Raw genomic sequence first — 14632 nt, 5'->3', positions numbered from 1 at the left:
TTTGCCAGGAAGATGGCAAAAGGTTATCGAACAAAATGGCAATTATATATTTGATTAAAGTTCATTCTAAGTTTTAGTAGAAATGCATTTAATTTCTCTTAAAAAATCCGCAATTACTTTTTAGGCACCACAATATTTTCGTAGCATGGTATTTCACTAAAAGCTCTTTAATTGTTGAAAATAAATTTGCAAAGTAGTTTTGTTCCATATAAAGTAAAAGAAGCGAAGCGGGTCCTGTCCAGCTATTGCTAAATAAAATTACGTTCTTTTTTTATCACATTTAAATCTATATTTCATTTGCAAATGACAATTGCAAGTTTACATAAATCTGTTTAACATTTCATATTATCAGTTTTGGTTATTTTTACCATTTGTTTTATTTTAGCAGACATTTATTTGATTTCATATAACTGCGAATAGCCTGTGTTTTTGTCGCAATTAAAAACTTAATTCGATTTTTTTTTTGTTTTATCTTCTTTGTGTTTTTATAATAATTTGTTATTTGAAAATAGAATGTTTGCATTCAATTTTGTTAATTATTTTCCTCTTATCAATACGAATGGTATAAGTTTAAGTTGTGTTTGTTTTTTCTTTGTTATAACTAATGACTAAAAATCATGTTAACATTCAGTAATACTTGTATTTTTTTTGTAATTATTTTTTTCTTAAATTTTTGTTTTTTTTTTAGAAAACGGTGTTGCTTTGTTTATTTGTTATTTGTTTAACATTTCCCATCTCCGACCTTATATTCAAATTTGTTGGGGCTGTGTGCGATACTGTGAGAATGTGAGTGGAAAGGGTAAGTAAGCTAATATGAATAAGGATAATCATTTGTTCAATATATATTTTTAAAATTTTCAACAAACAATAAATTAATTGTTGAAAAATCAACGCAATCTTAGGAGAATGAGCTCAAGTAAGCTTGAATTGTACAGCACTCATACATGGGACAGAAGTTTCACTGCTATTTTCATAAAAAGTGCTGTTAATCATTGAGAATATCCTTATATTAAATTTAATAAAATATAATATCATTGAACAAATGTCATCCTTGTATGTTTCTTATTGGGTTATGATTATGTTAACAAAATTATTGTATTTCAATAAAAGGCAAAACGAATTTGAGCAAAACTCTCTTTTTCGAAACAAGAAATTGTATCTAGTCAATTGTGTAAAATTTAATTTTTTGAAAAAATTGTTGCTTTTTAAGTGCTTCATAAAGTGACTCATATTTGTAATGATATGGTATTTGCATTTGTTCTTTAAAAATTTGAATTATTTTTTTATAAGTATGCATTTTAATATTGGCGAGTGAGTTTAGCAAAAATTTATGAATAAGTGTGTTTTTTTTTTATAAATTCAGTAATAATATGAGAAAACTTAATATGCATAGTAGTGTGAGTGGTTACAAAGCAAATACATGTGACATAATACAAATGTATGTACGTATGTGTGTTATGTTTAAGTTATGTTTGAGACTATGTAGTATATTGTTCTGTTATATTTAGCACAACGAAGTGAAAAATATTGCTCAAATTAGAGAATGTTAGCAAATTATTTTTTAAAAAAATTTTATGTATAGTATGTCTGCGTATGTGTGAATGAATGTGTCTATTGTTCGAATTATGATGTTCGCTAAGGGACTCAAAGAGAAAGCTGAAATGAAAAAAAAAATGTAAAATAAAAATTCCATAGCCAATACATGAAGATTTTTCATTTGCTTGAGTAAACGTTGGGAAGAGAAGCGATGGGCACATGCACTCATAACAAATACAGATTTTTCTAAGCCTGTTGGATTTTGTTCTGGTGTGCGTATATAAAAACACAAGACTGTATGATAGCAAAAACAAGTAACAAAGGGTGTTAAGGTCGGCTGGGCCGAATCGTTAAGTCTAAAGACGGTTTCTCTTTATTGGCAGTAACTAAAATAGAATAATGGGAGGTTATAACAAGAATATCCATATGCTTGCATAAGAATTGCGTCCCCTGGAGGCCCAAAATGAATAGGGGTTTTCAATAAGAGCTCTACAAAGTTTTTTTTTATAAATAAAACGAGCAAATATGTGCAAACTGTATTATCTACAGTTGATAACTGTAACATTATTGCAAATTACCCGAAATCTGACGAACATATAAATGGGACCTATTGTATATCTAAATGCAAACCGATTTCGAGCAAACTTCTCAAATATTGCAGTGGCAACCTGCAGTGGCTCTTAGAGTGAAAATCGGGCGATATACATATGCAAATTTTGCCCATGAACATTCCACTAAGGAACGGGGCAAACTTATCACCTATCAATGAGTGCAGTCCGATTCAAGTTTTTAAGCTCAATGATAAGGGGCCTCCTTTTTATAGCTGAGTCCGAACGGCGTGCCGCAGTACGACACCTCTTTGGAGAGAAGTTTTACATGACATATTACCTCACAAATGTTGCCAGCATTAGGTGGGGAAAACCACCGCAGAAAATTTTTTCTGATGGTCTCGCCAGGATTCGAACCCAAGCGTTCAGCATCATAGACGGACATGCTAACCTCTGCGCAACGGTGGCAACAGCTATATCTAAATCTGGGTCGATTTCTATGAAGTTCACCAATAATGTCGAGAGTCTAAGAAAATCCTTGTGGTAGTTGCCGAGGAAAGTGTTGTACAAAGTTTTGGCAAGATTTGTCAATAAATGCGCTTGCAGCAGCTCTGAAAGTGAAAATCGGGCGATATATCTGAACCGATTTCTATAAAATTCACCAGTAATATCGGAAGTCATAAGCAAATCCCTCCTGTCAAATTACGAGAGAATCGATTAACAAATGAGCACCTTATTGCAATATATCTCAAAATCGAACGAACATGTATATGGGAGTTATATCTAAATCTGAATTGATTTCAAACAAACTTTTCAGATATTCTGAAGTCAGTACTTAGCTTAAAGAAGATTAATTCAATAAATGAATTTTTCAAAAAATAAGAATTTCAGAGTGATTTTGTGAAGAAAAATGCGAATCAGTTAGCGATCGTACAGGCATTTTGTTAATAGACATTCACGGACCAAAGGCATCAAGTTGAATCTACAAGACGTAGAGCGGAAGGTTCAGCGCTACAAATGGAATTCATGTGCCCTTCTAACCCAACTAAACTCACCCTCAAGGTGGCGAAGACAAAATTCGACATTTCCGTAGGGTAAAGGGAGGATACTTCTCTTGTAGAATATAGTACTATTCGATTCAAATTTAAGTGTAAGAAAAGGAACTTCCATTTTATCCCTCATTTTCCGAGTCTGAACGTCGTGCCACTGAGTGATACATCTTAGTAGAGAAGATTTACATGCTGAGTTCTACACAAATGTTATTAACATAAGCTAACATTTATCCGTGATGCTTTTTCCAGTAGAATGTATGGACAATGTCTAGCGAGGAAACACTAGAACTATGCGTGAATACATATTTTCTGGGAAAGCAGTAGCTTATTCATAAATAACTTGACTTGATTCAGAAGAGGGACACCACAAGTAGGTGTACTGTCTCCCCTACATTGATGGTCACTAATGGTCTCGCCAGGATTCGAACCCAGGCGTTCAGCGTTATAGGCGGACATGCTAACCTCTGCGCTATGGTGGCCTCCAGATTAGATTAGTATGGGGGTATACTAATCCAATTGTGGTGGGTATAAAAAGGAGAAAGTTGGGAGCTACTACTTTGGTTAGACAGCAATTTTATATTATTAAAAATTGAATTAAAATGAAGGATAATATTGGCTAACAGATGCTATTTTGGACTGGGCAGGGAGATGAGAGATACAAAGATACTTCTCCACAGAAAAAAATTACTCTAATACTACCCGAATGCAGATGAGGTAGTACTTGGAGTGTTTGAGAGCAAAAGTCATCGTAAAACATTGGACCAATTTGCATTGATGAAGAGTATCGGCGTCGAAGAACCCTTTCTACCCTTATTGACACCACTACTTTAATATAAAGCCATGTTAACAATATGTTCTTGTCTCTGGAAGAATGAGTTTTATTGCGGTTAAGGGAAAGTTTCCATGCACTCTTAGAGAGAGAGAGAGAGAGAGAGAGTTTCGAGAAAGTGGTCTAGGCTTGAATCTGAAAGTTGTTAATTTTAGCGTGAGACATAAGTTACTCACGGTGCCACTGTCTCCTAGGTAGGAGAGAACCTTTCATTTACTGAAAGCACAAAATGCCAGGGTATGTTGCTGGACAGGAAACTGAACTTTAAATGCAACATTTTGGGAAGGCCAAGAAAGGAAACTCTTGCCCTATACACCTGTAAGAGAATCATTGGCAAAGCTTTGAAGGGTCTAAACCGCGTGTCGTGCACTGGCTGTATACTGCAGTTGTTAGACCTGTAATGCCATATGAAGATGCTATTTGAGAAGAGGTGCAGAAGATTGAGGCGGGCAGTTGAAAAGACGTTTTGTTATAACCAACTAAGTAAGTAGCAGAAGCAGCACTGGATGTAGTCAAGCAGCTAGACGTCTCGTCTCTGGCTAGATCTTTGGTCTTCTCTAAACAACACTAGCCCCTCGAAGAGGAAGCCATCTTACATGTTGTTGTTGTAGCCACATTCGTATGTGAAGGTAGAGATCCTCGTCCAACTCTGAAGGTAAGCCATCTTGTTCCGGTACATGGGATCGATCGCCATGGGATTGTTTCATTGAGTGGTTTGACTAATCCTATGTGCCTATCAATTAGGTGCCACTGCCTTTTTGGGATCACTGTATAGCAATCTGCGAATCTTCCTTAATCCCCTTATGGAATAGCTAGGACCTGATCTAGATCGTAACACTGCAGGTACACGAGGTACATTTTATTAGGCAATAGGTAAACCTATCCACAAAGAATATCTTTAATGCATATAGTCTATTTTTAATACAATAAAAAACAAGTAAGAGCGTGCTAAGTTCGGCCGAGCTGAATCTTATATACCCTCCACCATGGATCGCATTTGTCGAGTATCACTTTGAAGGCAAACAAAGAATATTGAATAAGAACTGTTATGTTATTGAAGCTATATCAAGTTATAGTCCGATTCGGACCATAAATGAATGCAGAAAATTGTAGAAGTCATTGTGTATTATTTCAGTTCATTCGGATAAGAATTGCGGCTTGTAGGTGCTCAAGAAGCAAAATCGGGAGATAGGTTTATATTGGAGCTGTATCAAGCTATTAATCGATTCAGACCATATTAGACACGTATGGTGAAAGTCAAGAGAAAAGCCGTTGTACAACATTTCAGCCAAATCGGATGAGAATTGCGCCCTCTAGACGCTCAAGAAGTTAAAAACCCAGGTCGGTTTATATGGCAGCTATATCAGGTTCTATTGCGATTTACGCCATACTTAGCACAGTTATTGGAAGTAATAACAAAACGCCTCATGCAAAATTTCAGCCAAATCGGATGAGAATTACGCGCTCTATTTGGCTCAAGAAGTCAAGATCCAAGATCGATTTATTGTATATGACAGCTATACCAGATTATGAACCGATTTGAACCATACATAGCACAGTTATTGGAAGTGATACCAAAATACTATGTGCGAAATTTTAGTTAAATCGGACGAGAATTGCGCCCTCTAAAACCTCAAGAAGTCAAGACCCAAGATCGGTTTATATGGCAGCTATATCAAAACATGGACCGATTTGGCCCATTCACAATACTAATCGATCTACACTAATAACAAGTATTTGTGCAAAATTCCATGTGGCTAGCTTAACTCCTTCAAAAATTAGAGTGCTTTCAACAGACAGACGGACGGACAGAAAGACGGACAACGGACATGGCTAGATCGACTTAAAATGACATGACGATCGAGAATATATATACTTTATGGGGTCTCAGACGCATATTTCGAGGTATTACAGACAGGATGACGAAATTAGTATACCGCCATCCTATGGTGGAGGGTATAACAATATTGGAATGTCTTCTATATCTGAAATCGAGGATTAATGTCATTTGCTTGCTCTTAGTGAAACTATTTCCCCCGTGTAAACCTCATGTAATGGCAATTGGAAACGAAAAATGTATTTTTTTCTAAAATAAATGAAATGAATTAATTGACATATTTTTATAAAATACATACAAATACATAATGATGAAAGTCTTAACTAAATACAAGTGCATACATATGCATTATTATCTGATAATAGTTTTAAATTAATGTCTTAACAACAACGTCTATAAACGGATATAACATTTTAAAAATTCAGAAGTGACAACAAAATTGCCAACTGAGGTTGGAACCGAGAAAAGATTTTTCAATACACATATGTATGTCCTTATCGTAAGTAATACTAGTTCAACATGTTTAACATGTCTCAACAATACAAATTTTAATAGAAATCAGTGCTAATTCAATTAAAGTAGAAAGTTAAGTATATGACATTTTGTATATAATTCGCCAGGGCAATATGCAAATGATAAATAATACATGAAACTTTGATGGAGGGGGTACTATTTTTGGGTTATTTTTTGCGGTTGCAATTATTGTTTTTGTTTAAACACATCAAAACCAACACTGACAGTTATCTTTTACTATTGATGGCAAAGAGAACATTTTTACTTGTTTGGAAAGTAACTTTAAAATATTGCAAATATAATAAAATATAAAAAATCAATAACCCCTAAAGGAGCATATCCAATGATCTATTCTGGGTACAAACAATTAAGCCAAATTTCTCAAAATCGGAGCAGCATATATATGAGGGCTATATCTAATTTTAAACCGATTGCGACCAAACTCTTTGTATATTGTGGAAGTCGTCGTCAAGAGTCATAAAAAAAAATTCATTCCTGCCAAATTTCGGATGAATCGGTTAACAAATGATATAGGGGAGCTACATATATCCAAATCCGAACCGATTTTTATAAATTTCAGTAGGCTAAGTTCGGCAGGGCCGAATCTTATATACCCTCAACCATTGATCGCATTTTTTAAGTTCATTGGCCTATATCACTTTTTATAGACAAACAAAGGATCCTAATGCTAATTCGGCTATATCAAGTTAAGAACCGATTGGCGTCATACTTTGGTTAGCTGTTGGAGACCAAAGTGGAATTCATTGTGCAAAATTTCAGCTAAATCGGATAAGAGCTGCGCCCTATAGTGGCTCAAGAAATAGAAAGTGGCTCGATAAATAACAAGTAAAAAGGCGTTATGTTCGGCCAGGCCGAACTTTGGATACCCACTACCTCGGGTATATACCTTTCGATCCGATGAAAAATGCATCATTTATGCCCCATAGCAGCTATATCGAAATATGTTCCGATTTGGACCAAATACTAATCGGTACAAGTCATTGTTCAATTGTGTATAACAAAATAATGATCTTTTTAGTAGCTATATCTAAAAACTAACCGATCTGAACCATATACCACACGGATGTTGAAAAACCTAACATAAGTCACTGTGTCAAATTTCAGTGGAATCGGATTATAAATGCGCCTTTATGGGGTCAAGACTTTAATCAAGATATCGGTCTATATGACAACTATATCCAAATCTGGAACGATATGGGCCAAGTTGCAGAAAAATTTCGAAGAGCCTAACACAACTTACTGTCCCAAATTTCAGCGAAATCGGGCAATAAATGCCCCTTTTATAGCCCCAAAACCTTAAATCGAGAGATCGGTCTATATGGCAGCTATATCCAAATCTGGACCGATCTAAGCCAAATTGAAGAATAATGTCGAAGGGCCCAACACAATTCATTGTCCCAAACTTCGGCGACTTAGAACAATAAATGCGCTTAATCTTAAATCGAGAGATCGGTCTATATGGCAGCTATATCCAATTCTGAACCGATCTGGGCGAAATTGCAGAAGGATGTCGAAGAGCCTAACACAACTCACTGTCTCAAATTTCAGCAAAATCGGACAATAAATGCGCGTTTTATGGGCGCAAGACCTTAAATCGAGAGATCGGTCTATATGGCAACTTTATCCAAATCTGAACTTATCTGGGCCAAATTGAAGAAATATGTTGAAGGGCCTAACACAACTCACTTTCCCAAATTTCAGCAAAATCGGATAATAAATGTGACTTTTATGGGCCTGAGACCCTAAATCGGCGGATCGGTCTATATGGCAGCTATATCCAAATATGTACCGATCTGAGCCAAATTGAAGAAGGATGTCGAAGGGCCTAACACAACTCACTGTCCCAAATTTCCGCAAAATCGGATAATAAATGGGGCTTTCATGGGCCTAAGACCCTAAATCGGCGGATCGGTCTAAATGGGTGCTATATCAAGATATAGTCCGATATAGCCGATCTTCGAACTTAACCAGCTTATGGACAAAAAAAGAATCTGTGCATAGCTCTGCTCAATATCTCTATTTTTAAAGACTGTTGCGTGATTCCAACAGACAGACGGACGGACTTGGCTAGATCGTCTTAGAATTTTACGCTGATCAAGAATATATATACTCTCTAGGGTCGGAAATGAATATTTTGATGTGTTGCAAACGGAATGACAAAATGAATATGCCCCCATCCTTAGGTGGTGTGTATAAAAAGAATAAAACAGGTCTCCCTGTTTATATGGACGTTATTTTGGGTTATGAACCGATTCAGGCATATATCGTATAACACGTATGTTAAAAGTCATACAAGAAGTCGTTGTGCAAAATTTCATCCAAATCGGATAAGAATTGCTCCCTCTAGAGGCTCAAGAAGTATAATCGGGAGATCAGTTTATATTGGAGCTATATCAGGTTTTTAACCGATTTGAACCATACTTGACGCAATTGTTGATGGTGATACCAAACACAATTCGAGCAAAATTTCAGCCAAATCGGATAATAATTGCGCCTTCTAGAGGCTCACGAAGTCAAGATTCGAAATCGGTTTATATGCGAGCTATATCAGGTTAAGCACCGATTTGAACCATACTTGTCGCAGTTGTTATAAGTTGGAGCAAGACATTTCATGCAAAATTTCAGCCAAATTGGATAATAGTTGCGCCTTCTAGCTTCTCAAGAAGTCAAGATCTGAGATCGGTTTATATGGGAGATATATCAGTTTATACACAGGTAACAGGTGACAAAACACTTCTTGCAAAATTTGAGCCAAATCGGATAATATTTGCGCCCTCTAGCTAAATAAGATCCGAAATCGGTTTATATGGGAGCTATAAAAGGTAAAGCACAGATTTGAACCATACTTGGAGCAGCTGTTAGAAGTTAGAACAAAACACTTCATGCAAAATTTCAGAGGCTCAAGAAGTCAAGATCATTTGGCCCATTTACAATCCCTACCGCCCTGCACTAATAAGAAGTAATTATGCAAAATTTCAAGTGCCTAGCTTTACTCTTTCGAAAGTTAGCGTGCTTTCGAAAGACAGGCAGACGGACGGACGGACTAGTTTAGTATACCCGATCCTATGGTGGTGGGTATAAAAATGGCATAAATTTTGGTAGGTACTTTGAATATACATATATATATGCCAGACAACGTAAATTTTCTGTGCACCTTGTGTTGTGTATGTTGATAATGGTATAATGTTAGGGCAAACATCAATTGGCTCGGTCAACGGCCATCTTCAGAAGTTATCTTTGACTTTCTCATATCGTTTTACTATGCACGCTAAGCACTGAATTCATATGTAGTAGTAGCCGGCTTTGGCATTAATTTTCTGTACATGGCACACAATTCAGAGGAGCCCCCTTCAAACATAAAGTTGCTGTTGGAAGCTGCTCCTACAGATAAGAAGAACCTTGTTGTGTACATCATCTGGTTCGGGGATGTTCAGATGTTAATGCAAGGAGTGTGCTGCTTATCGATCATCGAAACATTAGTTTCAGCCTTGGTGAAAATACTGGAAAGTGATATCTTCGCTAAACAGAAAGTGGGTGATTTAGGTTAGGGTTCCACCCAAGTAGAAGAAGTAGTAGAAATTGTAGAGGACATTGATATGATGCGGATCACGAACGCCCTGAATAATTCGCTTAACTTCTGCATATCGTAGGACCAAACCCAAAGGTAGGCAACCGACATGGTGGTTGACAGTGGTTGGTCTAAGGAAGGCCAACAGAAGACTCAACAAGGACACCACAGACCTGGGACATATATAACGGTGAATTGAGAAGACAAGGGCTAGCTAAACACGTTAAAAGGCATTATCTTCGGCCGGGCCGAACTTTGGATACCCACCACCTCGGATTTATATATTAACCACCTTTCGTCATAATACAGTAAAAAATACATCATTTGTGAACCCATAGCAGCTAAATATAGTCCGATCTCCACCATATTCAAGAAGGCTATGTAAGGGTCTAACAAAACTTTACCTTTTATGGGTCTAAGATCTTAAATCGGGAGATCGGTATATGTATAAGACAGCTATATTCAAATATAGACCGATCTGAACCGTATTGGACAGGAATGTCGAGGAGCATAACACAGCCCACTGTGTCAAATTGCAAATTTTACTGTCTCAAGAACTTAAATCGGGAGATCGGTACATATGGCAGCCACATCTAAATATAGCCCGATCTTGACCATACTCAGTACGAATGTCGAAGGGCCTAACAGAACTCGTTCTGCTAAATTTTAAAATTATCCTTTTATAAGTCAAAGATATTAAATCGAGAGATCGGTCTATATGGCAGCTATATCTAAATCTGGACTGATCTGGGCCGAATTCAATAAGGCTGTCGCGGACAATCAGCGGTATCGAGCGGATTCTCAATTAGAGGGCGGGCAAATACTGAGTGCATTTGGTGTTCGATATGACAAAGCGAGTTATTGGCGCCTTTAAATAACCAATGGTCATCTTGTTCCCGCGGAACAAGCTTGCTCACCTACAGGAGGTTGACGAGGATCGCCATCTCCACATGAAATTGTGGCTATAACAACAACATTAACAAATAGTCCGATATAGTCCATCTTCGAACTTAACCTGCTTATGGACAAAAAAGGATTTGTGCAAAGTTTCAGCTCAATATCTCTTCTTTTTAAAGACAGTAGCGTGATTTCAACAGACAGACGGACGGACATTGCTAGATCGTCTTAGATTTTTGCGACGACCAAGTATATATGTACAATATTTTATAGAGTCGGAAATGGATATTTCGATGTGTTGCAAAAGGAATGACAAAATGAATACACCCCCATCCTTTGGTGGCGGGAGGAAAACACATTCAAGGCCTCTAAGAAAAATCACATTCTCCACACCCATTACGATAGGTTAAATTCAGAAGTCAGACAACGTATGGATATTGATTAGTGAGTAAACACGTGAACTACTCCTGGATATACATTTCTCTCCAACGAAAGATGTGAATGAGTCAAGAATTCTTTAGCCAGGACCTGATAATTGCCAGGAAATTGAACTTCAAATCCAACATTTTAGACTGGCTGAATACTCCATTTGTTAGACCTTTAATACAATATGGTGTTGTGAACTGGTAGACGGCACTTCAACATTACATCCCTACGGATGTAAGATAGTCACGAAATACGAGCTATAAACGCTCCAAGATTTGTCATCCAATTTAAAGGTAAAGAGGTCTACCCCTTTGCTCAAGTTGGTTAGACCAGAAGTCTTTCATGATGACAGACTAAAGGTTGCAAGTAACGATTATTGCAGAAGCTGCGAGGACGTTGAGGAAAAAATAGAATATCTGCTGCGCGTGTTTCCTGCACTGGCAAGAAGAAGAGTTCTACTTTAAGCTTTTATTTTTTGGAAGACTTGTCTTAATTAGCGGATGTCACCATTCGCAAGTTATTTAGCTATTTCAAGCGATATGGCTAATTCAAGGGTAGGAACTAGAAAGCATTTTCTTTCTCCTACTCCTGCGAAATCACAATAGACAAAAAAGTTGAAGTGCGTCGGATTACTGACTGCCAGTAAAACTTGAACTTTTTGCTAGGATTCGAACTCTTGCATTTAGCGTGATATGCAAATATGTTTCGTTATTGTGGCCTCCATTTGTGGCTATGCTTGTACGCCAAAAGCTCACAAAAAGGAAGTCCAAAGCTTGACTTTGAGACCTAAGTCAATTAAAACAAGTTAAAGTGTGCTAAGTTCGGCCGGGCCGAATCTTATATACCCTTCACCATGAATCGCATTTGTTCTGTTCTTTTCCCAGTATCTCTTTTTAGGCAAACAAAGGATAAAATAAAAGAATTGCTATGCTATTGGAGCTATACCATAATTAAATTGAATGTTGGAGACCCTGGTAGAAGTTATTGTGTAAAATTTCAGCCAAATCGAAGAAGAATTGCACCTTTTAAGGGCTCAAGAAGTAAAATAGGGAGATCGGTTTATAGGGGAATTGTATAAGGCTAAAGACCGATTCAAGCTATAATTGTAAAAAATTTCAGCCAAATCGGATGATAGTTGCGATCTCTAGAGGCTCAAGAATTCAAGATCCCAGATCGGTTTATATGGCATCTGTATCAGTTTATGGACCGATTTGAACCATATTTGTCGCAGTTGATGGAATGTGGATGATCATAAGAAAACACGTAATGCAAAATTTTAGCCAAATCGGATAAAAATTGTGCCCTCTTGTGGCTCAAGAAGTCAAGGTTCAAGATTGAGCCTCTAGGCTCAAGAAGTCAAGATTCATGATCAGTGTATATGACAGCTATATCAGGGGCAAACTTCTCACTTATTAATGAGTGCAGTCCGGTTCAAGTTTAAGCTCAATGATGAGGTGCCTACTTTTTATAGCCGAGTCTGAACGGTGTGCCGCAGGGTGACACCTCTTTGGAGAGAAGTTTTCCATGGCATAGTACCTTACAAATGTTGCCAGCATTATGAGAGGAAAAGCACCGCTGAAAATTTTTTCTGATGGTCTCGCCAGGATTTGAAACCAGGCGTTTAGCGTCATAGGCGGACATGCTAATCTCTGCGCTAAGGTGGCCTCCAATAATAAGTATTGGACTAATAATAAGTATTTGTGCAAAATTTCGAGCGGCTAGCTTTAATTCTTCGAAAGTAAGCGTTCTTTCCACAGACAGACGGACGGACGGTCATGGCTAGATCAACTTAAAATGTCAAAATACTTTATTGGGTCTTGAGGAAATTTAAATTTTTTTAATCAAAGGAATTTTATAAAAAAAAAAAAATTATTTGTCCTTTTTGCATCAATAGTGAACATAACAATGGGAGGAGTTTTACCCGCGCTCACTTAATGAAGAAATGTTTATTGGAAACCATATATTTCGAAAATTCTTTTTCCAATATCTCAAATCTTTAAAAAGCAAGTAAGGCAAAAACTCCTTTCTCTTTATTATTGACTAACATTTCTTGTTGTTGTATTAATTGTTCCGTTTATTGTTTTTTTTTTTACTTTAGACCACAATAGGTGTACGAACATCCAATGTTTTGCTATCGGTTAAAGTCGATGACAACGAACACGAGGTGTTATTGTTGTTTACATTACTTTCGATATCGGCCTCATCGTCGTTGCTATTGCCAGTTGTTGTAGTGGTGGGAGCTGTTGTTATTGTGGGTGTCGTTGTTGTCAATGGCGATGGATTGTTGTTGTCAGCAATGGAGAAAAGAGCCGCCGATGGTATGCGATGTACCTCAACAATTTCGGTAATGGTTATGCCCTCTTCATCCTCATCCGTTTCCAATTGGGAGTGAGGATAAAAGATTGGTAGCAGACCTGGTGCCAGCTGTATATGCTGAATACTGGCACGTTTGATTAGTTCGCTATAAGGTGGCGTTGGCGTGCGTTCGCCATATGTGGAGCTCGAAGAACTTGTCGATGGTGTTACCACAATTTCCTCAAATATGGGATCTATGCCATCGGTGGTACTGATGGGCGAAAGATTTGTGCTCACTGTCTTTGTAGTTGGTGATGATGAGTTGGTCAACTCGTTCAGTTCGGCCAACATTTGTTCAAAGCGCACATGAGCCACTGTCTCCTCACTGTCGTCACCCTCTTCAGCGCCATTGAGAGCATAGTAGAGATTTAGGTCGGCATCTGTACCGAAAACGCTCTTGAATTGTTGAAATAGTTTTTGAGTCTCTTCATCGGCAACTTGGCTGGCATCGGTGTCCACATGGTATTGTTGTGGCGGTTCGTTTGTAGTCCAAATAAAAAATTCATTTGAGCAATCTTTTTCACTTCGTTGACCTCGTCAAACTTTCTCGGTTGTCTTGGATTTTGTTTTAGTAGGTGTTAAATTGGTGGGGAAACTGAAATGGAAAACGACAGGCAATGAAGACTTTCATGTCGGGTAATGTGACCAAAGGATTAAAGATAAAGTCAAGAGTTAGAGTAATTTTATAACAAATAAAGCAATGATTAGAAAACTGCTATAAAACATTTATTCAATAACAAAACTTTGTGTTTTCTTGTTGTTTCTCCTATGAGACGAGCTGGGTTAGGTTGGGTTGAATGGGTCGCCCACCAATGGTTAGTTCACTCGGAGGCCAGTTTGGCCTATTGTGGTACCCTAGAGAGAGAAAGGGAAGAAAAATTAAAATGTGAGAACTCGTACGGCTCCCCAGAAAGACAGGACGAGTGGAGAAACCCGAGCGGGAGGTGAAGAACCGCTCTTCCCTAGCCAGCACAGACCTACCCACGCCGGAGCCTGTGGCCCCCCGCGTTGAAACCATCCTATTCTCTCAAAAACCTCAGGAGAGATACC

The 14632-nt window shown here is 37.6% G+C and overlaps 2 protein-coding genes across 2 annotated transcripts in view; both read right to left on the bottom strand.

Moving 5' to 3' along the window:
• Window positions 1–1034: 1034 nt before the first annotated feature.
• On the bottom strand, window positions 1035–14108 carry LOC106082743 (probable G-protein coupled receptor CG31760). Its single transcript, XM_059364633.1, has one exon. It carries the CDS (start codon window positions 13871–13873, stop codon window positions 13322–13324), a length of 552 nt encoding a protein of 183 aa, XP_059220616.1. The 5' UTR covers window positions 13874–14108; the 3' UTR covers window positions 1035–13321.
• LOC106082742 (probable G-protein coupled receptor CG31760) overlaps window positions 14090–14632 on the bottom strand; it is a 172821-nt gene continuing 172278 nt past the window's right edge. The window contains exon 13 of the mRNA XM_059364632.1: window positions 14090–14177. Within this exon, the coding sequence (XP_059220615.1) occupies window positions 14120–14177 (58 nt within the window). The 3' untranslated portion in view covers window positions 14090–14119. The remainder of the gene's footprint in view (window positions 14178–14632) is intronic.

Source organism: Stomoxys calcitrans, chromosome 3, assembly GCF_963082655.1.
Source record: "Stomoxys calcitrans chromosome 3, idStoCalc2.1, whole genome shotgun sequence".
NCBI classification, from domain to species: domain Eukaryota; kingdom Metazoa; phylum Arthropoda; class Insecta; order Diptera; family Muscidae; genus Stomoxys; species Stomoxys calcitrans.
This window is presented reverse-complemented; position numbering and strand designations above follow the sequence as displayed.

Coding starts and splice junctions, on each gene's coding strand:
- LOC106082743 (XM_059364633.1), bottom strand. CDS start 13,873: ATGTTGGCCGAACTGAACGAGTTGACCAACTCATCATCACCAACTACA.